Source organism: Chanos chanos, chromosome 13, assembly GCF_902362185.1.
Source record: "Chanos chanos chromosome 13, fChaCha1.1, whole genome shotgun sequence".
NCBI classification, from domain to species: domain Eukaryota; kingdom Metazoa; phylum Chordata; class Actinopteri; order Gonorynchiformes; family Chanidae; genus Chanos; species Chanos chanos.
This window is the reverse complement of record NC_044507.1, coordinates 21860936-21886043: the sequence shown is the minus strand read 5'-3', so window position 1 is coordinate 21886043 and position 25108 is coordinate 21860936. Positions and strand designations below refer to the sequence as shown.

General features: G+C 47.1%; 1 protein-coding gene across 1 annotated transcript in view; it reads left to right on the top strand.

Annotated features, from left to right (window-relative positions):
- The window catches only part of caskin1 (CASK interacting protein 1), a 90709-nt gene extending 67663 nt beyond the window's left edge, over positions 1-23046 (top strand). Inside the window, exons 7-22 of the mRNA XM_030790189.1 lie at positions 4717-4825; positions 5274-5382; positions 5801-5895; positions 6614-6740; positions 10253-10477; positions 13102-13206; positions 13955-14073; positions 14368-14464; positions 14813-14916; positions 16430-16540; positions 18393-18494; positions 18576-18714; positions 18890-20107; positions 21250-21981; positions 22143-22608; positions 22880-23046. Coding sequence (XP_030646049.1) covers positions 4717-4825; positions 5274-5382; positions 5801-5895; positions 6614-6740; positions 10253-10477; positions 13102-13206; positions 13955-14073; positions 14368-14464; positions 14813-14916; positions 16430-16540; positions 18393-18494; positions 18576-18714; positions 18890-20107; positions 21250-21981; positions 22143-22608; positions 22880-22976 — 3955 coding nt within the window. The 3' untranslated portion in view covers positions 22977-23046. The remainder of the gene's footprint in view (positions 1-4716; positions 4826-5273; positions 5383-5800; positions 5896-6613; positions 6741-10252; positions 10478-13101; positions 13207-13954; positions 14074-14367; positions 14465-14812; positions 14917-16429; positions 16541-18392; positions 18495-18575; positions 18715-18889; positions 20108-21249; positions 21982-22142; positions 22609-22879) is intronic.
- Positions 23047-25108: the final 2062 nt, after the last annotated feature.

Genomic DNA, 25108 nt, shown 5'->3' with positions numbered 1-25108 from the left:
AGGTCAGGTGTTGGTCTGTGTAGAGGCAGTGATGGGTCAGGTGTTGGTCTGTGTAGTGTTAGTGATGGGTCAGGTGTTGGTCTGTGTAGAGGCTGTGTTGGGTCAGGTGTTGGTCTGTGTAGAGGCTGTGATGGGTCAGGTGTTGGTCTGTGTAGTGGCTGTGTTGGGTCAGGTGTTGGTCTGTGTAGAGGCTGTGATGGGTCAGGTGTTGGTCTGTGTAGTGTTAGTGATGGGTCAGGTGTTGGTCTGTGTAGAGGCTGTGATGGGTCAGGTGTTGGTCTGTGTAGAGGCTGTGTTGGGTCAGGTGTTGGTCTGTGTAGTGTTAGTGATGGGTCAGGTGTTGGTCTGTGTAGAGGCTGTGATGGGTCAGGTGTTGGTCTGTGTCGTGTTAGTGTTGGGTCAGGTGTTGGTCTGTGTAGAGGCAGTGCTGGGTCAGGTGTTGGTCTGTGTAATGACTGTGGAGGTAATGGAGTGCGTGTCTGTCTGCTGTAGACGGCTGTGATGGGTCAGGTGTTGGTCTGTGTAGTGTTAGTGATGGGTCAGGTGTTGGTCTGTGTAGAGGCAGTGTTGGGTCAGATGTTGGTCTGTGTAGTGTTAGTGTTGGGTCAGGTGTTGGTCTGTGTCGTGTTAGTGTTGGGTCAGGTGTTGGTCTGTGTCGTGTTAGTGTTGGGTCAGGTGTTGGTCTGTGTAGAGGCAGTGATGGGTCAGGTGTTGGTCTGTGTAGAGGCTGTGATGGGTCAGGTGTTGGTCTGTGTAGTGTTAGTGATGGGTCAGGTGTTGGTCTGTGTAGTGGCTGTGTTGGGTCAGGTGTTGGTCTGTGTAGAGGCTGTGATGGGTCAGGTGTTGGTCTGTGTAGTGTTAGTGTTGGGTCAGGTGTTGGTCTGTGTAGAGGCTGTGATGGGTCAGGTGTTGGTCTGTGTAGTGTTAGTGTTGGGTCAGGTGTTGGTCTGTGTAGAGGCAGTGTTGGGTCAGGTGTTGGTCTGTGTAGTGGCTGTGATGGGTCAGGTGTTGGTCTGTGTAGTGTTAGTGTTGGGTCAGGTGTTGGTCTGTGTAATGACTGTGGAGGTAATGGAGTGCATGTCTGTCTGCTGTAGACGGCTGTGATGGAGTCCAGTCTGGTGGTAATGGCCTGTCCAGGGATGAGATGATACAGGTCAGACTGAGGAGACAGCCTGATGAATGCCCTATCAGAGCAGTACAGCCCCGAGAGAGAGAGCGAGAGAGAGAGAGAGAGACAGAGACAGAGAGAGAGACAGAGAGAGGGAGAGAGACAGAAAGAGACAGAGAGAGGGAGAGAGAGACAGAGAGAGAGAGGGGAAGAGGAACTGGGTAATGTAACCTGATCCACTAGCTCATCACTGGGTTCAATAATCACATCTGTTTTCTGAAATAACATGGAGGCTCTTTGTCCTGCTAAGACCATTCATTCAATATTCATCCATCCACATGTAACCACTGAAACTTGACTGGAGTGGTAATTTTCAAATCCAGTCACACTGTCCTCACTGGACAGCATATTTTTTAGCGTAGCCCTGTGCTAACACTCTGTTGAAGTCTTGCCATGATGTGTGAGGTCATGTCCAGTGCATTAGTGACGAGTCTGAGCTCTGGTTATTCAGGGGCCCCCTGTTCTCCACATGTATGTGACAACGCTTCCTTGTCAGAGCTGATTGAGCGTCACAGGGTTTGATGATTGATTGGTCAGTGGAATCAGGTGTTCCAGGGCAGGGGGCGGGGCTGGGGAACAGATTGACAGCTGTTGCATTAGAGAGACGTCAGGGCTGGATATGAGAGCCAGTGTGGTGGAGTGGTCCTCATCTCTGTCCTCGCGATGTGAGTGAATTAGCCTGGGATTGCTCTCTTTCATCTGCAGGCTCTCAGTCTTAATTCATTCGACCAGCTGAGGTTAAATTGAGATTCTAGTCTCTGTGTTTGCGGCAGGTCCGTGACCAGAGCAGATCCTGGACCCAAACAGGAGACAATTGCTGAAAATCTTTTAACAAGCTCTGTTTCAATTTTCACCTCGGTCACGTGCCTCATCTGGAGACGTGCCGTTTTTAGCACATCCGCTGCTCACACTCTGGTTCTGTGGTTAACACTCTCTCCACACACGTTTCACTTACTGCCGCAAGTCTGATTCCTCAGTTACGCATCCCAAACCATCCGTGGAAAAACGCTCCGTCGCGTTTACGTAGTGGAGCTCATAAACACGGGCCAGTCCGGACATCTGTTTTATCAGTTTACGCTTTTATGAAAGTACGTTTACATTAAGATAACTTTGCGTTCATGATACGGATATCTTTAAATAAAGCTTGACCCTGTGAATGATGGCGACATCAAGCTGTCCTGGCTCGTAAACGGAAAGCCGTCTGTCGGTGTGCTCTGACGACCTGACGGATTCGGTAAGCGAATAAGTGAGCTCCGGTCTGAAGAATCCTCAGCCTGCGTTGCCGGCGGTGCTACGTGCCGCTTTTCAGACGCGTGTTTGTGCCTGTTCTCTCTGATCCACTGAAGCACAGCACAGGACCGCGGGCCGGGGGAAGGCCGGGCTTGGGTTTGTGTCAGGCTCCATAGACTTTCTCACACATCATCATCACTCAGCCTGACAGACTGGCTGGGCTCCATGATCAGTGTGTCCAGACGCATGCGGCTTTAGAGACCTCACCTCATCACGCCGGCCTTAACGCTGCTCTGCCCAACACTACACTATCCCGCCTGTTCACATAGACACATCACTCACACAAAATGCTCACCACTTTTTTTTAATTCAAGGATATATATACACACACACACACACACACACACACACACACACACACACACACATACACCAACACATATGTATATGTATGTGTGTGTGTTTGTGTGTGTGTGAATGTATACAGTTCATATTTTCTTGAGCTCGTGAAATTCTGGAGTGGGATTAGTGGTATATTTCTGTACCTTTGATATCTGTTTATTGCTGGTACTTGCGTTCTCCATGTCTCTGACTGACATTTAATTAATTCTCCAAAAGCCATTTAAATGAGCCCACAGTAATCTTTTATGTAAACTCCGTGAGGGCCACAGAGCAGGCTGATTGATCCACGCAGTGACAAACACCGATCCATAATGAGAGTCCATGAAACGGTCAACGTGTGAGAGTTGCATGCTTTTTATAGCGCGTCCTCGATTTACCACGACACATGGTTTGCCTCACGGCCCTCTGCAGTCCACACACAGGGAGGAGAGGATCGCGGGTCGGCAGACTTAATTGGGCCGTGTGTATGTGAGAGGTCCTGATGGTGATGGACGGTCTGGTGCCGTGGAGCGATGCGTCTCATTAGTTAGACCTGTCTATGAGACGGGGATGAGCAGTTGCGTGTCAATCAGAGATGGGTTTGAGACGAGACATAACAGTCTGGACCATAATGCTCTAGCCCAGGCACAAACATCCACCTCCCTGTTCTTCTGTCTCCCTCCCCACTTCTCCGCACGCCACCAAACGGGGGGGGGGGGGGGGGGGCACGAGATCGGGTCGGGCTGCTGGCAGGACCTGATTCTGATGAGCCCGGAGCTGATCTGCGTCCATGTGAACTCACGAGTTTCAGGCCGACAGAGAGGGTTCTCACAAGGCTGCTCATTTTGTCATCCATCCGGTAGCCCCGGGGGCGGTTTCCCTAAATGACCGTCTTTAAACGGAGCGATCTGGTGCAGAATAGAGAATTGATGGCCCGCTTCTCGCTCCTGTCAGGGACAGCAAAGAAAAAGAAAAAAGACAAACTCTCTCTCATCTCTTGTCATGGCTGCTCAGACGTAAGACGAGAAGGTCACAGGGTTTCAGTGTCCAGGGTTCTATGTCGCAATCTCTAACGCCTCTGACTGCTGAGTTTGGGCTGGACCATCAGCAGTACAGCATCATCCTTCCTTTTGGAGAGAGAGAGAAAAACGAAGAGGCGGATGGTGTGAGGGCGGTCGTCTTTTGGGGTGGTTCTGATAGAGGTGCTCTCTTCCGGAAAGATCCGTCACGTGACACAGGGGTGACATGATACTAAACCATATCATTTCTGTAGTTAATTATGCGTTTATACTCTGACCCCAGCTCTGGTCAGCCCTCTCTCTGACTGCTCTCTTACACTGAATTCCTCAGGCTCTCTCTGTCGACTGCCCCTGAACACAGAGGTCTAATTGAATTCAGGGCTGTGTCAGGAGGCCAGGCAGGCTCCGAACAGCAGAGGCATGGAAAGTGTGAGACTCTGAATCAGGAGGAGGCTGACTGGGGTGAGCTGGGAGGAGCGTCAGGAGGCTGACTAGGGTGTGCGGGGGGGAGCGTCAGGAGTCTGACTGGGGTGTGCTGGGAGGAGTGTCAGGAGCCTGACTGGGGTGTGCTGGGAGGAGTGTCATGAGCCTGACTGGGGTGTGCTGGGAGGAGTGTCATGAGCCTGACTGGGGTGAGCTGGGAGGAGTGTCAGGAGCCTGACTGGGGTGAGCTGGGAGGAGCGTCAGGAGGCTGACTGGGGTGAGCTGGGAGGAGCCACATGATGCTGGGTTACTGTAAACCCTTTTTCTACCGTGACTACATTTTTAAGTAACTTCTCAACAAACTATAGGAGGTGCTTGTGTAGTTTTACCAAACAGAGTTACACATGTTGTCCATCTTCAGGGAATCAGTCATCAAGCATCCCAACTGATCTCAGATCAGCAACTGACATGTCTGTGCTCCCTTTCATCTTGCAGACTGCTGATCCAGGCTGGCATTGACATTAACAGGCAGACCAAGGCTGGCACAGCCCTCCATGAGGCAGCACTGTGTGGCAAGACTGAAGTAGTGCGCCTCCTACTGGACGTGAGTGTCATTGCTCTTGTGAATGGTGGTTGTGGAGATCTGAGGTAACGCGGGGAAATCCTTGCCCCATGGGGAGATGGCAGGGTGGGGGGTTAGAGAACCTAAAAATGAGACACGCTGAGATGACCTTTGTGCTGTTTCTGCCTAAAGGATGACCTTTGTGCTGTTTCTGCCTAAAGGATGACCTTTGTGCTGTTTCTGTCTAAAGGATGCATGTTTCAGGTGGAAGAAAAAATAAAAGGAAATTTAAAAAAAAAATGAAAGACAGAACAATGATAAGCAAAACACTGTAATTTGTACCTAAAGCCAAGGAAAGATTTGTTCCATTTATTCCTGTTGGTTCTGACTCTTATAAGGGAAGTAAGACCCTAACAGGATGGTACTGTTCTCGGTCAGTGATAATAGTGCGTCCATCCTTTGTAATCCTTTGACCTTTATCATTTCGCAGAGTGGCATCAACGCGACAGTGAGGAACACATATAGCCAAACGGCGCTGGACATTGTTTACCAGTTCACGGCCACGCAGGCCAGCCGCGAGATCAAACAGATGCTCAGAGGTCAGTGACGAAGGCAAACGAAAAGCAAAAACAACAAAAACAAACCGTAGCACTGCAGTACCGCTGACCGTCATGTCTGTCCCCGTCCAGTCTCTGCCGGCAGCATGTCCCTGAGTGAGACACTTAACCCCAAACAAACCCCACAGCTGCTGGGTACCCCTCTCCCCTCTACCCCCTCTCTCCTCCTCACCACACCACGCCACAGCAGCCCTGAGAGAGAGCAAACAGTGCTCAGTCACCCTGCTGTGGTTAAGTCAAAAACTGTGTTAAGAGACTGAAGAAGAGACTGGGTGTGGACAGCTTTCTTTCCTGACCTGTGGACATGCTGTGTCAGTGCCAGTCTGTGTGTGCTGTGACTGGACTCACCTCTGTGTGTGTGCTGTTACTGGGCTCACCTCTGTGTGTCTCTCTCTTCCAGACGCCTCCGCGGCCCTGCAAGTCAGGGCACTTAGAGACTACTGCAACAACTATGACCTGACCAGTCTCAACATCAAGACTGGAGACGTCATCACGGTAACACCCCCCCCCCCACACACACACACACACCGCGCCGCTGCACTTGGTATTTGTGTGACATGCTTTTTCAGTAGAATGTCTTCGCTGGTCAGGGTTTATGAGGGTGTCCCGTCGTCAAAAATGTAAACAAGTTATCTTTCACTGTAGCTGTGAACATAACAGAGGAAATACCTCATTACTCTGCTGGAGTGTCGACTAACCTCCTGCTTTGGAGAGCTACATTCCCCCTGAATGTTGTTCCTTTAAGAAGCGTTTTAATATATATGAATTTAATAATTAGATGCTCCTCAAACTGTTCCCAGTAACTGTGGGTAAAACTGGGGAAAATGCCCTCCAGGAGCAGGTCTGTTGATTCCTGAGCCGCCATAATAACAGCCAAGTCGCTGTGTGTTGAAAGCTGGCCTATAGAGGGCACTGTTGCCCATGTTTTTTGTGGGTTTTTTTCCCCCCCATCAGTTTGCTCACTGCAGATGCAGTCTTTTGGCAAAAGGGCATCTGATAAACTCTTAATGGTTGTTGTTCCATCTTTTGATCATAATTGGCTTAATTTTGTGTGCTGTAGGCTCAGACAGTTGCAGGGTAAATGGTCAGAAAACAAAAAGCGAGCGTTTGTTTTCTAATGATAATATAATTAGTATGTTAATCACTATGGATTGCCAGCAGCAACATTCTCTGTGAATTTATTATTTTACTCTGTCTTTAATCATCACTGAAGGTTCTAGAGCAACATCCCGACGGCAGGTGGAAGGGCTGTATCCATGACAACCGCACAGGAAATGACCGAGTGGGATACTTCCCATCCAACATCGTGGAGATTATCAGCAAGAGGCCAGGAGCCACGGGTAAGGATAGCGACACGGGAGAGCGGGGTTACGCTGTGTCTACTGAGGAAACTCACATCCGCAAACACAGTGTTTCCATTCTCCTGTTCACATTTGTGATTCCTACTGGTCTGGCAGGATTCATTTTTCAATAGAGATTAATCATGCCGTTACACCAAACTGTCACAAAGAGCAGGAAAAAGAGTTGCCATAACAGCTAGCAGGTACCGTAAAAAACCCCAAAAAACGAGGTGAACAGCTATCTACCTGACAGACTGAATTCGGTTAATGGTCTTTTCATTCTGTGCATGAGGAATGTTGTACCTCTAAAATACTGGCTCCCCAACCCACCTTGATCTCATTAGTATGGACTGATGGGACAGCACAAAGCATGGATGGGTTCACCATCGCCCTCTGCTGGATGAGAGGGCTTACATCGGTTCCGTGTCCTGCGTCACCATCACCACGCTGTTGTTACTAAAACGCTGCACCACTTGGGAAACGCATGTCGTCTCCATGGCAACTGTGTTTCCTATCCACATGCCAGGGCTGTGGTTTGGTTCTGCAGCTGATTTCCTCACAAAAAAAAATAAATAAATAAATGAAAATATCCACTCAGTGTTGTGGGTCTTGGTTCAGCCCACATCTTAAAAGCCAGAGGAACCAGAAGAACCGTTCTGATTCTTTTGGTTTATGGGTGGTCTCTCTTTGACACAGGCTTCAACACTAAACCTTTCATTTTGCAGTTCAACCCTCCTTTGACAGCAAAGGGAACACAGTAGACAGCCGTAGTAATGATGACTATGTTCATTTTTAGTCTGATGCAGTGATTCTAAACCCAGTCTGGACAAGTGTTCCCTGTACGTGTTTCTTTTTTTGTCTTATTTACTCTGTATTGTCACAATCCACTGACTGATAATTAGCTGATCAGGTTCATCAGGGTTGATCATGCTGGACCTGGGGCGTTTGAGGGCTGGTTGAATTTACCATAGATTGTATTATATTATATTATATTATATTATATTATATTATATTATATTATATTATATTATATTATATTATATTATATTATATTATATTATATTACTGCTATAGTATTTTGTATCCAGACTGTACAGAGACACTTCTGTGTGTGCTGTGCACTCCATTGGAAGGTCAGGTGATTTGGAGAAACAGTTGTCCATTTGTCAGAGAGGTGTTGTTTTCTTTTGAGTGGAACATAATAAGTATACTCTGGCCTGTTCTGACAGCACTGGAAAGAGAAACGTTAACCAGCGGAAAGGCCAGCGGTCGGTGAGGGGTTTTGTTCCTCACGCTGACTGATGAAGATCAGTTTCCCTCCTCTCACTCACTTTTCCCACTCAGAGTGTGGTTACAGTCAGGGGTTTAGAGTGTGGTTACAGTCAGGGGTTTAGAGTGTGGTTACAGTCAGAGGTTAGAGTGTGGTTACAGTCAGAGGTTTAGAGTGTGGTTACAGTCAGAGGTTTAGAGTGTGGTTGCAGTCAGAGGTTTAGAGTGTGGTTACAGTCAGAGGTTTAGGTGTGGTTACAGTCAGAGGTTTAGAGTGTGGTTACAGTCAGAGGTTTAGAGTGTGGTTACAGTCAGAGGTTAGAGTGTGGTTGCGGTCAGAGGTTTAGAGTGTGGTTACGGTCAGAGGTTTAGAGTGTGGTTACAGTCAGAGGTTTAGGTGTGGTTACAGTCAGAGGTTTAGGTGTGGTTGCAGTCAGGGGTTTAGAGTGTGGTTACAGTCAGAGGTTTAGAGTGTGGTTGCGGTCAGAGGTTTAGGTGTGGTTGCGGTCAGAGGTTTAGGTGTGGTTGCAGTCAGAGGTTTAGGTGTGGTTAGAGGCAGAGGTTTAGAGTGTGGTTGCGGTCAGAGGTTTAGGTGTGGTTACGGTCAGAGGTTTAGGTGTGGTTGCAGTCAGGGGTTTAGAGTGTGGTTACAGTCAGAGGTTAGAGTGTGGTTACAGTCAGAGGTTTAGAGTGTGGTTGCAGTCAGAGGTTTAGAGTGTGGTTATAGTCAGAGGTTTAGAGTGTGGTTGCAGTCAGAGGTTTAGAGTGTGGTTACAGTCAGAGGTTTAGATTGTGGTTACAGTCGGGGGTTTAGAGTGTGGTTACAGTCGGGGGTTTAGAGTGTGGTTACAGTCAGAGGTTTAGAGTGTGGTTACAGTCAGAGGTTTAGGTGTGGTTACAGTCAGAGGTTTAGGTGTGGTTACAGTCAGAGGTTTAGAGTGTGGTTACAGTCAGAGGTTTAGAGTGTGGTTACAGTCAGGGGTTTAGAGTGTGGTTACAGTCAGAGGTTTAGAGTGTGGTTACAGTCAGAGGTTTAGGTGTGGTTACAGTCAGAAGTTTAGGTGTGGTTACAGTCAGAGGTTTAGAGTGTGGTTACAGTCAGGGGTTTAGAGTGTGGTTACAGTCAGAGGTTTAGAGTGTGGTTACAGTCAGAGGTTTAGGTGTGGTTACAGTCAGAGGTTTAGAGTGTGGTTACAGTCAGAGGTTTAGAGTGTGGTTACAGTCAGAGGTTTAGGTGTGGTTACAGTCAGAGGTTTAGAGTGTGGTTACAGTCAGAGGTTTAGAGTGTGGTTACAGTCAGAGGTTTAGAGTGTGGTTACAGTCAGAGGTTTAGGTGTGGTTACAGTGTGGTCGTCTGTCCACTCAGTGTCTCCATGTGTCAGTGAAGCCTCATCACCCGTGTCTTCACCTCACTGCAGAAATGATTTTTTTTCCCCCATCCATATTCTGTTTTTATTCTCACACTGTCTGTGCTCTGTGTCAGACACAAACACTGCACTTTACTGTTCACCACAAATGCAACACACACACACAGTACACACAGTACAGGGCTGGTCAGTGGAGAGTGGGTGACTGTGAGGCTGGTTAAGGAGTTGCATTAATGGAGTTTTTACTGTAGGGAGAGCTGTCTCCATTCTTCAAAACCATCTCTCTCTCTCACACACACACACACACACACACACACACACACACACTGAGTCACTCCTTCACACACACAACGCACACACACCACAACTCAAATAAAGAGAAGAGGTTTGTGACTCCTCCCTCCTCCATTTTGTAGTCTTATAGGCCTCAGCGTCATCTGGCGAGACCTAACATTACATTCAGGGCCTACTACACACACACACACACACACACACACACACACACACGAATAAACAGAAGCATAATCAGCCTTTGATCTCACTCAGTCAGTTAACCCTTTGTTTGACGCGTGTTGATGTTTACATATGTTTATGTATCCATGACCACACAGCGTAGTGAGGCAGATCACTGATGACCATAAACTCTTTCAAACTTCTTTTTTTTCTTTCTTTTCTTTTTTTCTTTCTTTTCTTTTTTTTTTTCTTTCCTCTGCTCGTTTATTATTTGCTTGTTTTAATTTTTTGGTGATTTTTTTTTTTTGCTTTAATTTGTTTTCCCTCTCTTATGTGTATATGTTTTCTTTGTGTTGTTGTTGTTATTGTTGTTGATTTTTGTTGTTTTTTTTGTTGTTATTGTTGTTGTTGTGTTGTATCTAGGTTCATGGAGTACAGTCATTTGTACACAACAGTATCAAAAGATACAGCTCTGTGCGCCGGCGAGCGGCCCTGCCGCCGTCGCCATGGTGAACGGGGACTCGTATCATCAGATTCATATCCTGCCGCCTCCTCCACCTCCGCCAACACATTCCCATCTGCCACTTTTTACTTCCTTTGGCTATAACAGGTCCCAAAACACCTCAGGAGAGACGCACAGTGGACAAGGTACCAGCCCCACTCTGCCTCTGCCGCACTGTACCATCACAATAACTATTATTATTATTATTATTATTATTATTATTATTATTATTATTATTATTATTATTATTATTGTTATTTTAATCTTTTATTTCTTCAGAAAACTTGGAGGAATGTTTTTCCACAACTGTTTTAAATTCAGACATTCACATTTTTTTTCTTTTATTTGTCTAATTTTGGTCAACGTGTACTGAGATCTCTAACACTCCTCTAAGTTTTCTGAAGGTTATTTATTGGTTGATCACATGTTTTCCTTATGTTTTGTTATGCTCTTTAGTTTCTTTCTTTTTTTTTTTAACTTAAGCCTAAAATATTGAATGGAACTGGGTTCCATCAGATCATTGGTGGCTGAAGTTACATTAAACCGCCAGAGACTAAACCAGACCTGTGAGGGTTACCCATGTTGTGGATAGACCAAAACCTAATGCATCCTCTAGCTGAGCTAAAGCAGGCCACTAGAACTTCTGGAATGTTCTCAGAGATCATCAGTGTCCTTCATACCTGGGCCCTTTTGTGTACTTCCCACTTGACCCCGGTAGTTACCCTCCCCGTCCCTCTGCAGTAACACAAATCAGCGACTCCAGCCCCGGCTCCCCTCAATCCTGAGTCTTATCCCCACACTGCCTGAACAGGGAATGCACTGTCTAGTCTGTCACCCCCTCCACTCCTGGAACTCATCAGCAAATGTGTGTGTGTGTGTGTGTGTGTGTGTGTGTGTGTGTGTGTTTGTCTCTACACATTTTTGTGTCATTTTAAAATCTGTGTTTGAAATCCATATTTTACCTTGGCATAAATATTTTATGCCATTGTTCCTGTCTTCAGTGTGTGTGTGTGTGTGTGTGTGTGTGTGTGTTCCTAACCACATTCTAATCTGGGTGATGTGATGGGAAATGGGCCCATTGACAGGTGGAATAGCATTGCTTTACCCTCTAAGTCAACATTTCATCTCTCAGCCATGGAACAGAGGACAGTGGAGACCACAGACAGCCACAGACTCTTTCACCTTTCCAGAGCAGTTAGTGACATGTTTTCCTCAGTTGTGGTGTCTATCTTAAGTCGCTGAATTAGCCTTCAGCAGCAGAAAACCTCCAGGTTATCTAGTCAAGAAGATTTTGTAATTTTATTGATATACTGTAAATCTTTTCAGTGGAGATGAAGCAATATGTGTGACTCACTGCTGTTCAACTCTGGCCCTCCAGGGTGTTATTCCAGAAAGCGGGTTTAGTGAAATTGGGGTAAGTAGTAAACCTCCTAATAGAAGAAGCCACAGGGCTCTTCTATTAGGAGGTTTACTACTTACTCTGAGTTAACTAACTCTGAGTTTTCACTAAACCTTCTTGTTGTTGTTTCTATGTCATTACCTGGAGTAAACACACCTGGTTCTCGGCTAGAGCTTAGTCTTCAAACCAAACTCCAGGGTAACTGCAGCACAGGTTCAGGAGTCAAAAGACCAGTGAGGAGACCAGCGACTCCTAATATAACATCCGCAGCCTGTCTCAGTTTTCCCTGTACTCAGATAACCGCTTATGAGTGAATTCAAACATTCGGGTTGTTTTAAATAAAGGTTTTGTGTGTCGGCATATGTAGTTCATTAGTTTTGTTCGTCAGGGAAGGCTGTATGACGTTGGTCGTGTATTCTTGAGATTCCAGGCCATTGATAAACTCCTCCGGTGCTATCCTGGGTTTAGAATTAGCTTAATATCCATGAATAAAAACTATGTTTATAATTACCTTAATATCCGTGAATGAAAACTATGTTTAGAATTACCTTAATATCCATGAATAAAAACTATGTTTAGAATTACCTTAATATCCATGTATGAAAACTATGTTTAGAATTACCTTAATATCCATGAATGAAAACTATGTTTAGAATGACCTCTATGTTCATGAATGAAAACTATGTTTAGAATTACCTTAATATCCATGAATAAAAATTATGTTTAGAATTATCTCTATATCCATGAATGAAAACTATGTTTAGAATTACCTTAATATCCATGAATAAAAATTATGCTCCTGTGATGCACTGCTCCCCTCTTGTAATTAAACCAATTCACATATATAAATATATATCTCTTTATATATTATATATGTTTTCTGTTAGTGTGGTGTGTGTTATTGTGTACCCCAAAGGCATATGTATATGTATATACACAGATATACATGTTGATTAGTGGTATATTTATGTATAATTGTATATACATGTTTTCATATTTATATGTTCAATACACAGTATTATATGCATGTGCACTCGGTGTGTGTGTGTGTGTGTGTGTGTGTGTGTGTGTGTGTGTGTGTGAGCATGTGCGCGTGTGTGGGTGTGTGAGAGGGAGAGAGAGAGAAAAGCCGGTTGTGAAACAGACAGTTTCTGGACAGTTCTATGAGAGCCTGCTGCTAGGTAAAACTACAGTTCACAGGGGTAAAACTACAGTTCACAGGGATAAAACTACAGTTCACAGGGATAAAACTACAGTTCACAGGTTCCCCGCCGTTTCTCTGGCCCCACAACCCCACTGGCTCAGTTTAAGGGGCGTGGCAGGGGGCCAAGCCCCGCCCCTGTGCCGTTAACACTGGTTTCTGTGTTGAAGGTTCTCGCGGCTCAGAGTCCAGCCCTCACGGGTCCCCCACCCTGACCAGTGGCCCCCAAGGCAGTGCCAGCGAGGAGATCTGGGTACTGCGCAAGCCAGTGGCAGGTAACAACAGGGATGCCCCCCCCCCTCGACCCCCATAACCTCTGCTCCTCCCTGCTCTCCTCCTCCTCCTCCTCCTCCTCCTTCTCATGTTGGCCTTGGCTGGCACGGTGTGCCGTGTCTGCTCCCAGACGCTCCTCCTTGGCCGAATAGACTCCCATCTTCAGCTCTGTCAGTCATAACATCTGCACTGACATCCCAGCAGCAGAGCTCCGTGACCATAAACACAAACACACACACACAGCCCAGAGAAATGTGGACGGACACCTCAGCATCACTGTCATACAAGGCAGACCCGAGCGTCTGTTCTGCTGGGTCTCAGTCTCAAAGTTCTCTTTGGGCTGGTGTGTGGTGTTCTCGCTCATACTGACTCTCCTGTCTCTTTGTGTGCTGTTGGTCTCTGTGCGTCTGTCTGTGCTAACGTGGCCTTTGTGTTTCGGCTTGTGCCCGCGTGGTGTGGAATGTCAGTTGGTCTGTCGTCATGTGACCTCTGAACTTGAGTCAGTCCATTCCAGTTTTTGTGCATTTTGCGTCATCCATTGAGTTCCCTGTGACTCGTGTCTTTCCCGTACCACTTCTGTTCATCTTGCCTGTGTGTGTGTACCCAACCGTGTCCCGTCAGTGCATTGCAGTGCAGCTTGGGTTTTAGCACTGCTTTATGTCACAGGGATGACTGTGTGTGTGTGTGTGTGTGTGTGTGTGTGTGTGTGTGTTGTTGTTGTTGTTGCGGTGGATGCTGCTGTTGTTCCAGGCGGAGGAGACCGCAGTAGCGTGGGTAGCTCGAGCAGCGTGGCCAGTGCCCGCTCCTCAGGCAGCGGGCAAAGCGCGGGTAGTGCCCACATTCTCCATGCACAGGCAGAGGGAGTGAAGGTGAGTGAGTCCTCAGTACCCGTCTCCACTGGTAATGTTTCACCCAAAAACACCACAGTACTCACTCAGCATCTCTGCACACACCCAAACCCGTTACACGACCAACGGGACACTACTGGACGTGGACTGTCAGGAGGAAACAGAAGACACAAGTCATCAAATCACTTCTGCCTCTCTCGTACAAGCCTCACCATTAGAGACTGCACATAGATGCACTAAGTATATGCTTGGTAATGTCTTTGATTTTAGCGTATTATTGTTTGTTTGGTTGTTTGTCGATTTTATGCTGTGCAGCTTCTGGCCACGGTCTTGTCCCAGTCTGCAAAAGCCAAGGAGCATCTGCTGGAGCAGTCGAAATCCCTAGACCAGCCACCGGGCACCACCATGAGGGGTGAGCCATAGAATCAGAAATTATTCATCAGGAAGGAAAGGAGTGAATGTTACTGCCCGGTTGCCGCGGACAACGGAATCCGAGCAATGCGTTTGAGATATCTCATAATTCAAGATATCTCTGCAAAAAAAAAGGGAATCTGTCCGCTTCCCTCTCCCAGCCAGATGGCAGCTCTAGCAAGAGTGGGTGGAGGCATAGCTGAGACTGAATTGGTTAAAGACACCAGTTGATCTGGAACCCAAAAGTGGGAATCAGTGTGTACTGCTAGTGTGCCAATGTGTGTGTGTGTGTGTATGTGTGTGTGTGTGTGTGTGTGTGTGTGTGTGTGTGAATGTATGTGTATTCCAGGACCCTCCTCTCGCAGTCAGAGTGTCTCAAGCTGTCCTCTCCACGAACAGCCATATGGGGAGGCGGGGCTTCACAGGAAAGGGGAGGGGCCACAGGAGGGGAAGGTAAGGAGGTCCCATAGTCTGACTTGCAGTCTTACTCTGCACAATCTCGGACGGACACTCTCCTGCTCGCACACGCAAACACACACACACGCACACAAACGAGCACGCACACACGCACACAAATAAGCACACACACACGCACACACACACACAGACACACTCGTAAACCCTCTCAGGCATGCTGAAGATGGTGCCCCAGCACTTTCTCTCACAGCTGGCCTCGTCAGTTCTGCGAGTGTTTGGCTGTGGCCAGGAGTCGGTGAGTGGGCTCTTCACTGACTTCCCTTCTGTCTGTTCTCTCTCCTCTGATGCTGTCAGTACCTCTACACTGTCTGTACTGCCGCTAAAGAACCCTGCTGTTTCACCTCTCTCTCATGTGACTCACTCATCTTTGATTATTTATTTATTATCGTTCATATGCACACTTTATGGTTTGCAGCATGTATTTCATTCCTTATGGATTTTGTTTTTGGGTTTGTGTTGTTTTTTGCCTAATTTGCTCTGATGTCTTTTTGGTTTCTTTTCAGAAAGTACCCCCAAAACTGTGTACTGTTGATTTTCAGTTGAGAATGTGTAGAAGTGAACGAGAATGGTCATAAAATCTCGTTCTGCTTCTAGATCCTTCCGAGGGTTAAGCTTGGCAGAGGAAATGTGGTTGTAAGATGCTGTTGAAAGTTGAGGGAGGACAGACTGAATTAATGTGACAGGATCTTAGAGTACAGCTCAGAAAAGGTTCACGTTTTGCGTTGTATGTTGTATGTTGTTATTTCGTGTTTTGTATGTTGCGACTCGGGGCCTTGACTGTAATCACGCTTCTGTCGGTGATCACGCCTTTAGCGTGTTCCCTGCGGAGCTCACGTGTTCTGCACAGCTCCTGAGAGGAGTGAGAAGTGTCTCTGTTCGGGGGCGGAGCAGTAACGTGGTGGACATATTTTTGTCAGCGGGGCTTTGGAGCTGGCGAGTGGGACCGATCCATGCTGGACACTCTGTTTTTAGGGCCATCTGCTCATCCGGCACTGTTTTCTCCTATTATTCTCCACCTCCTTCTCAGAGATCTCCTGTCCAATGCAGAATTACATCCTCCCACACTGAAAGGAGTGACTTTTCAAAACATATGTGGACAGTGGTATATTGGTGTCTGTGCAAAGTCTCCTTAATGCACCTCCTTCTGCTTAGGCATTTGTGGAGTCACTGGGCACAGGGTCACACTGAACTCCCCACTGTGCATAAATTAGAGAATAGCGAAAGTCATATGAGAGCTGTCTGTGTGAATCACTGCCTTTTCGTCATCAGGAGTCACCGTTGTGCCTTCCCCTGAAAGGCAAAACCTGACTGATTAAAGAACTGAATGTGGGTTAGTGATGAGTTTTTGTCAGTGGGACACTGTTTCTTGGCAACAAGTAGCCCCCCCCCCCCCCCCCCCCCACGTACATCCTGCCCTCCCTCCTTCCCTGTCGTAGACTGAGCTGTCGAACCGAGACAGTGACAGACTGCCGCCTGTCTTCTTTTCTAGAGCTCAGAGGCCGTTATCCAATGGCTGAGCGAATTTCAACTGCAAGTCTACGCTCCAAACTTCATCAGCGCCGGTTATGACATTCCCACCATTAGCCGAATGACCCCAGAGGTAAGAGCCAACACTGCCCCTTCTCCTCCTCCTCCTCCTCCTCCTCCTCCTCCTTTGCCCTGTCTTCACAGTAACCCCTGCCAGCCCTGTTGTGATCCCTTGACACACTCCTTTTCCTTGTATGTCACTCTCATCAGCTACAAAAGTCAATAAAGACTTTGACTATCCAAAACCTCGCCTATGAATCGTGGATGGTGTTTGTCAGGTGTTAGCCAAATTGTAACATAAGGCCATAAGTATGGTTTAGAAGCATAAAGGGAGACCGAATCTGATTGGCCACACAGCCCACACCATGAGTGGGCAGGAGGAATTTTCTCAGTGAGATTCCCACCAGTGAGTGCCACGGATGTGAAATGCCAAGGTCCGTGTTGAGCTCCACGCCTGCCTTGCCCTTGTTTCTCCTTGTCTTCTCCGTATGTTCCATGTCTGTCTGTCCCGAATGGATCTGGGCTTTGACCTGTGATCAGTTGTCACAATACCAGATGAAATTCCCGCTGATTGAAAGCTAGATTGTTAGATTTTGCTGAAGTCTTTTGCTCTGCTCTTGTCATTCTCAGCCGCTTGTCCTCATGTACCATGGTACAGAGTGTTTCGTCCTCGTGGATAAACTGCTAAAGATAAACTGAAGTGTATAATAAAAAGAGAGAGATTAAAGAGTATGAAAGTGGTACACTCAAATACATTTTATTTCACATATAAATAGTCACTGGGCTTATAACTGTAAAAAACAAAGGAGCTTTATTAATAGTTAAGTACACATCAGCAGCTCTGAAGATGTATTTGATGAAGAAAATGGTGTCTGGATTATCACTTGAATGTGGCTCTGTTCAACAATCTGTCAGTGGTGTTCACAAGATGATACAACAAAACATATCTAATATTCAGAAACATGGGGATTTCGTGACAGTGGTTTGACCATTAAGAAATAAAGCAGTTGACTTTTATTAGTTATTTCATACGATTGTCTGTAATCCGCTGTGTAGTGACATGACAAATGGATTTCTTTAGGAACTGATTATAGCAAATTAGTATCTAGAAATCCTGAGAGATCATGTCACAGTGTTTAATTATATTTAAGCTTTCGGACCAAAAGAGCTTCGACTGTGTCATCAGTGCAAACGAGATTAGCGTGAAAACTCTGGAAGCTTCTGGAATATGTTTGCACTGCATGTAACTTAATTGGCTGGAAAATTGGAGGGTACTCTGAAAAGGCTTCTTCCCTCTGCTTTCTCACAAACTGCTGATATTCTTTTGCTTTATTTCCCCATTGCTTTAAGGATTTGTTCATTTCTTTCTCTCTCTCTCTCTCTCTCTCTCTCTCTCTCTCTGTGCCATTTCTGTGAGCAAAGAATATTGGAGAGTGTATTTGTCTGTTGCGTTGGACACATCATTGTGTATGTACATACATACTGTTGTATATGTTCATACGTACTGTTTGTACTCAACTGGGTACCTTTGCCTATTCGTACAAATCAGATTGATCACCTGGTTTTGTGTGAGTGTGGGGGCTGGAATGGGTCAGTTGTTTTTGTGTGAGTGTGGGGGCCGGGATGGGTCAGTTGTTTTTGTGTGAGTGTGGGGGGCTGGGATGGGTCAGTTGTTTTTGTGTGAGTGTGGGGGCTGGGATAGGTCAGTTGTTTTTGTGTGAGTGTTGGGGGCTGGGATGGGTCAGTTGTTTTTGTGTGAGTGTGGGGGGCTGGGATGGGTCAGTTGTTTTTGTGTGAGTGTTGGGGGCTGGGATGGGTCAGTTGTTTTTGTGCCAGTGTGGGGGCTGGGATGGGTCAGTTGTTTTTCTGTGAGTGTGGGGACCGGGTCTTACGGAACTGGTGGTGGTGCTATATGTTTGCTTCAGGACCTAACTGCCATTGGAGTGACCAAACCGGGTCATCGCAAGAAAATGACCTCAGAAATCAACAAACTCAATGTCACAGAGTGGCTACCTGACCAAAAACCTGTGAGTAAAACACTCTCAAATAAACAAACACCCCCTTACTTTGAACGGCCTTCAGATTTCTCACTTGTGTCATATTTGCAGGCCAACTTGGCCGAGTGGCTGTCTATCATCGGGTTGAGCCAGTACTACCAGGTTCTGGTACAAAATGGCTATGAGAACATTGACTTCATTACAGACATCACATGGGAAGATCTGCAGGAGATTGGCATAACCAAACTTGGTAAGATATAAAATGGGGGGGAACTCAGCTTCCATACGCAACATTGCATCAGTTGGTTCAGTTTCTTTTCAGTCCTGATCAAAGTAGCTGGCAATACCTTAGCTAGGGATTACATCATGCCTAACTTTACGTGTAATGAACCCTCTTTCCCTTTCATTTTCTCTCACTACTGTAGGCCACCAGAAGAAGCTTATGCTGGCAGTGAAGAAGCTTGCAGAGATTCAAAAGGCCTCAGAGGGTCGCAGCACCCTACGCAAGAAGCCCCCACCCTCTCAAGAAGTGATGTCTATCGAGAGCCCACCCCATGATGGCAGCGAATGCATGTCACCTAAGATGACGACCTTCCAGGACAGCGAGTTGAGTGGAGAGCTGCAAGCTGCCCTCATCCGGTCAGCAGACACCCAAGATGGACCAGAGGTCAGGGCCAATGGGGGACATCCTCCACAACAGCGCACTCGCAACCTGCAAGAGAACAGCATGGGCAAGAGCCGAGATGCTGAGGAGAGCAGTGGGCCTCCAAGGAAGGAGGCTCGCACCATGCGACAGAGCAGTCAGCAGGGTGGCCAAAGGGGAGGTGTGCCCTCAGTGCAGGCCAAACCACGCCAATCCTATCCTCAAGGTGCAGGGCCACCATACACTCCGCCACAGACCCCCACCAAAACTAAGCCTCCTTCCACACAGTCTGTGAGCTCCACTCAGCCCAAAGCAAAGCCTGGTCCTCAGCTCCTCACACAGACAGAGAGGCCCATGTCCCCACGGTCTGTCCCCCAGTCTCCCACACACAGGGCACATCCCCATACTGCTCCTGCCACTCAGCCAGTGGACGGTGTAGAGACAGCACCTGCAACATCTGCTCCTCCTGTTTCGGTCCCCCTGCTGTGCCTGCCTCCAGAGGCCGACGAGGCCAACGACGGACAAGGCATCCCAAAGAAACGCGCTCATAGCCTGAACCGCTATGCTGTCTCAGACAGCGAGCAAGAGCGAGATGAACTCAACGTGCCGGAGGCGACGGGAAAATACGCGACAGTGCAGAATCGCGTCGGCCGCAGTAACTCCGTAAGGGGCCAGGCGGACAAGAATGTCAACCGTAGCCAGTCCTTCGCCCTCAGGCCCAAGAAGAAGGGCCCTCCTCCTCCTCCTCCCAAACGATCCAGCTCCGCCATCTCCAGCTCCAGCAGTAACTTGACGGAGGAGCCCAAAGAGGGAAGCAGTGGACCCCTACTGGATGTGAACTACCACCCGCAGAGGCGTGCCAGCGACCTGGGTGGCACGGTGGACACGGGCAGCGCTGGCAGTGTGAGAAGCATCGCTGCCATGCTTGAGATGTCGTCTATTGGAGGAGGAGCCAAAGGCCTGGCGCTGCAGAAGTCCGGACAGCACTTCCTTCAGGTGAGCACACCAATAAACTGTCCGGTCCAGCTCAAGACGCGGCACACAGTAATCTCCTTACGTGGACTCTTACTCTCCCCACACATGTTTCTTGTGCTCAAGTTCTATCTCTGTCTTCACTTTCAAAGTGTCACTCCTGCTTTCATTTTGGATTAGTCTTAACCTCATCTCCCATTTCTCCATCATGTTCTTCTGTTTGGTATTTTTTGTGAGGAATGACATCCTGTCTTTGTACCTGTCGTCCTTTCATTCAGCTACATTGAAATTACACAAAAAGAGAAAAAGAGACTATCACACGAAGCTATATGTAATCTAATGTTAAACTTAATGATCAGTAAAATTCAGGTACACTTTTGATGACCGTCCCAGGCACATGAAAAATGTGTGTGCTGAATGATCTTGACCATGATCTAGGTCTGAATGATCTAGATCTGAATGATCTAGACCATGCTTTGATTGTCTCATGGATGAGCTAACTAGCAACCGAGGCCAGCTAAATTGCACATGCTTTATGTGCCTCATAAAGATCAATAAATATGGATGAATAATAATTTTACAAACACAGTAAATATTCTGCGGCATACAGACTTCAGTCGGAGAACAAACTAATCTGCATTTGACATCTAATGAAGTTATTTGGTCCTTTAAATCCTCTGTGGTCATGCAGCTTCCCTTTGATGATTATTAGCATCATTAAACTAAGTAAGCTTAATATGGATTACTCTTATCATCACAACTCCACATGTGAAGAACACCAGTACTTATTTTACATTGTTCTGTGTCTTACAATTCATACTGAACAGTTTAGTGTCAAATCTTTTTTGGTCCATCTATAAAAAAAAGTCAGTCACCAGATGCAATGGGTGATCATTCATAGCTGGCTGATAAGAGGGTAAAGAGCTCATGTCTTGGTGCAAATATCAGTGGAGAAAGCATAGGATCAGAGCTGCCTTCTCCTCACAAGGGTTTTACCCTTGTTGATTGGGATGGCGTAAAGGGGACTTGGAGCATTACAGCATCTTATTGGTTAAACCGCGTTGTGTTATAGTGCATTACAGTTACAGTGCTGTAGTTCATGTGGCATATGATGTGTTTCAATGAGGGATCCTGGGTACTGTCTTTGTGCAAAGGTCGGACCTGCTGGAGGGAAACAGCGTGACGCCATCGGCCTGGACGGAGAGGTGGTGAACCGCCGTCGGACCATCAGCGGCCCTGTGACCGACCTGGTTGCGGCTGCCAAACGAGGCCCGCAGGAGACCAACCCACCCCAAGACAGACAGGGCACTGCCGAGCCACAGCCCAGCTCCACAGGGAGCTCTGCCGAAAACTTGCCCTTTGCCGAAGATGGAAACCTCACTATAAAACAGAGACCCAGACAAGGCAAGGGCGAGGGTGAGGGACAGGAGGCTCCAGATGGCATCTATTCTGTGCCCCAGGATGAGCTTTCACATATGGACGGCACGGGAACAATGAAAAGGAGATCCAGGGGTTCTAAACAACACCCTAACGAGGCGAAGTTCCACCTTACGGAGTCCAGCACGGTCAAACGTCGACCCAAAAGCAAGGACAAGGACTCAGAGGAGCTGCAGGATGGACAGGTGCCTGTGGCCTACGAGAACGGCACAGGCACCATTAAGAGACGGCCTGTGTCTGAAGTGACTGTGTCAGAGCAGCCCAGAGCGCAGGAGCATGTTGAGAACGCACCGCGCAGGGACAGCGCTGATCTTGGGGGTCAGTCAACAGAGGCCACACCTCGTAAGCCCAAACCACCGGTGTCTCCCAAACCTGTTCTGGCCCAGCACATGAAGAAGCAAGGACCGCCGGCTGCCGGCCCAAAGAAAGCCCCCATCCCTGGACCAGGGGCGCCTGGCAGCCCAGGTACTTCCCAGTGTGGCCCTTTCTCTTGCCCTGTCTTTACACAATTATGTGAGTATCTTTCAATGATCCATACACTTTACTCTTGTCGAATCAAATTCCGCTCAGTCAGTGTCTCTTCCCATCTCCTCTTTCCCTCTCTCTCTTTCCTTTCTTTTTTTCAGTTGAAGGGAAGAAAGTACCTCCGCCTGTTTCGCCAAAACCTACTCCTCCTCCAACTGCTCCCAAACCTGCCAAACTGCAGAATGTCCTCCAGACAATAAATGCCACGCCAAACCCCCCTGTGGTCAAAGTGACAAGCACACCTCCTGCCCTGACAGCCAATCCAACGAAGGCCTCCAGCCCCCCTGCTCAAAGCCCCCAGACACCACATACACCGCAGACCCCACAAACTCCACAAACTCCACAGACACCTCAAACCCCACAGACCCCTATTCCCACTCCTCCGCCTGTGAAGCCTCCGCGCTCCTCCATCGGCGGGGTGTCCATGGACAATACGGCCGGGACTGGACTGGGGACTGGGATCTCAGGGCAGGAGGCAGCTCATCAAAAGCTGGAGGAGACCAGTGCCTCTTTGGCGGCAGCGCTGCAGGCTGTGGAGGAGAAGATCAAAGAGGATGGACACAGAGAGTATGTAACCCATGATATGCTCAAGTACCTTTCAATTCGTCCCTCTCCTCAGTTACACGAAATCACACACACAGACGTAGAGTCATTCTGTTATAACCTCGGCCAGGCCCAGATAGTCCCGTATTTATCCTGTCACTTCCCATAGCTTCACTTATCCCTGTGGCAGCTTCGCTGTTTAAAGAGGTAGTTGAATTTCTCAAGATGTCATTATGATCGTGTAGCTCTCAGGTAAGGTCTCTGTGTAAGCGTGCATGTGTCTTCATTTTTGCAGCTCGGTGGCGGAGGACAAGAGCACAGTCAGCATACTGGATGACATCGGCAGCATGTTTGACGACCTGGCAGATCAGCTGGATGCCATGTTAGAGTGAGGAGCACAGGCAGTGTCGTTACGACACAACCTCAGGGCCCTGGGAGGGCATAAGGGCACAACCAACCCAACCCAAACCAACCTCTATCCCCTCTCCTCTTTACCTTCTCTTATTCTCCTTCCTTTCTCCGTTGTCATGAGACTCCCAGTCTTTCCTCCTCTCTCCTCCCAGTCAGTTTGCACAAAGCCCAGATAAAGTACCTCAGGACTGGGCGAAAAAGACCATCCAGAGTTTAAGAGGTCTTAGATAGCAACTAGCAGGAGTGGAAGGTCAGAGGTCGAGTTTTACTGCGGGAAAACTCCTCCATCTGTTTTTTTTTTTTTTTTTTAAATTCTGAATATTTGGGATATTTCCAGCTAGCGTGAGCAATGGACAAATGAAACAACAAAAAAGAAAATAATTATATGAAGTAATAGTATGGTATGTGTACATTGTAAGCATGAGGAAAGTTTATATATAAAGACAAAAACATCTCATAGTGAGAGTCATGCATTAGAACAGTAATATATATATAAATATATAAATATATATGTATAAATATTTTATCTTATGTTTCTATTTAATGGTAAATGGTACAAATGGTGTTGTCATGTTCAGAAAAATTATTGACTTTGATGACAAAAAAGTGGATTTTTCTATGACCAAAATGGACTTAAGAAGAAAAAAAAACCTCTTGATGTCTGAAGTATTCTCTGTCCTCTGTTGCAGAGTGGTGTTGTCTGTATTGAGTTTAGTGATTGGAGTGGCTATGTTCTCTGCTCTGTGTGTGCTTTGCTCTGGGCTTCTCTTGCTACTGCTGCATCCCTCCCGTATGAAAGCATACCTGCCCTCTCCACTCCTCAGCCCTGCACCGTGTCCTGTGTGTGCCTTATTGTGACAGGTGACCTCAGCGCTGCTAACACACACACACACACACACACACACACACACACACACACCACACACACACACATACCACACACACACTTCGGATGACACGGGCGATTTAACCTATGTAAGACGCATTATCTGGGAGGAGTAAAAGAATAGGACGCTTGCTGTGCAGCCTCAACAGGACACAGGTAGTGACATCATAACCCCCCTGCTCCATGCGGCAGTTGTGAGCATTCAATGTCGAGTGTTTTAGCATTCACGTGGACAACAGCAAGTGCAGGGATGCATCTCAGTATGAAGCAGGAGTCTTGAAGTGACAGAAAGTTACAGTTAAGTGAGAGACAGAGGGATGCTTAGCATGTGTGACACAAAGTTTAAAAGAGAGGTGTGTGTGTGTGTGTGTGTGTGTGTAGCTTCCATTGCACAAATGAAGAACCCAAGAGAAACGTGTATCGAAATGGACTGGAAAAGACTATTGCATTAACAGTTAGTTTGAAGCTGGCTAAGAGGGCAGTGCTGAGATATGGTTTGTGAAGACCACATATTTTTGGCAGGCTCTGGTATGACATGGACTCCTCCTCTTTCTGTCCATGCCATTACGAGTTAAAAAGAAAGAAAGAAAGAGAGAAAGAAAGAAAGAAAGAAAGAGAGAAAGAAAGAAAGGAAGAAAGACCTCCAATTTTCCACCACGATTTTTCTGTTGCTGTACGTCCCCATCATTGTTGATGCAGCTCTAACTGGGCTGGCAACAGCCACTCTGCGCCTGGGTTTTTTTTTTCCCTTTTTCCTGTGCTGACTTACTCCTGCAATACATGACTTGTACTTGAGACTTCAGATGCAGTTGCCTTTTACATTGGTCAGGACACTGAATAATGTGTGTCTTTAACAAATAATAAGTGTCCATAATAAATGAGGTAAGAGAGCTAGAGAAACCCTGAGTCTGTCTGTTTGTCCTTCAGCCGCAGCAATAACATCGCTAAGAAGAACGAAGTTCCACTACGTCTTGATCATTTCCGTGTGTGTAGATTCAGCAGTGCATTTTGAGTTCGGAATTCTAAATAGCCCAGTAACTTACAAGACATGGCTGAAAGGAAGAGCTGCTGGTGCAAAACATAGCAAGAATTTTTACCAAAGCCAACAGACCAGGCTGATGCCCTAAAAAAGGTTGAATAATGTCAAGGCATCACTCTCAACCGCATAACAATGTTGTTAGTAGTGTGACGTAGCGCGAGTATCTCTTCTGCAACGTCATAGTTCTG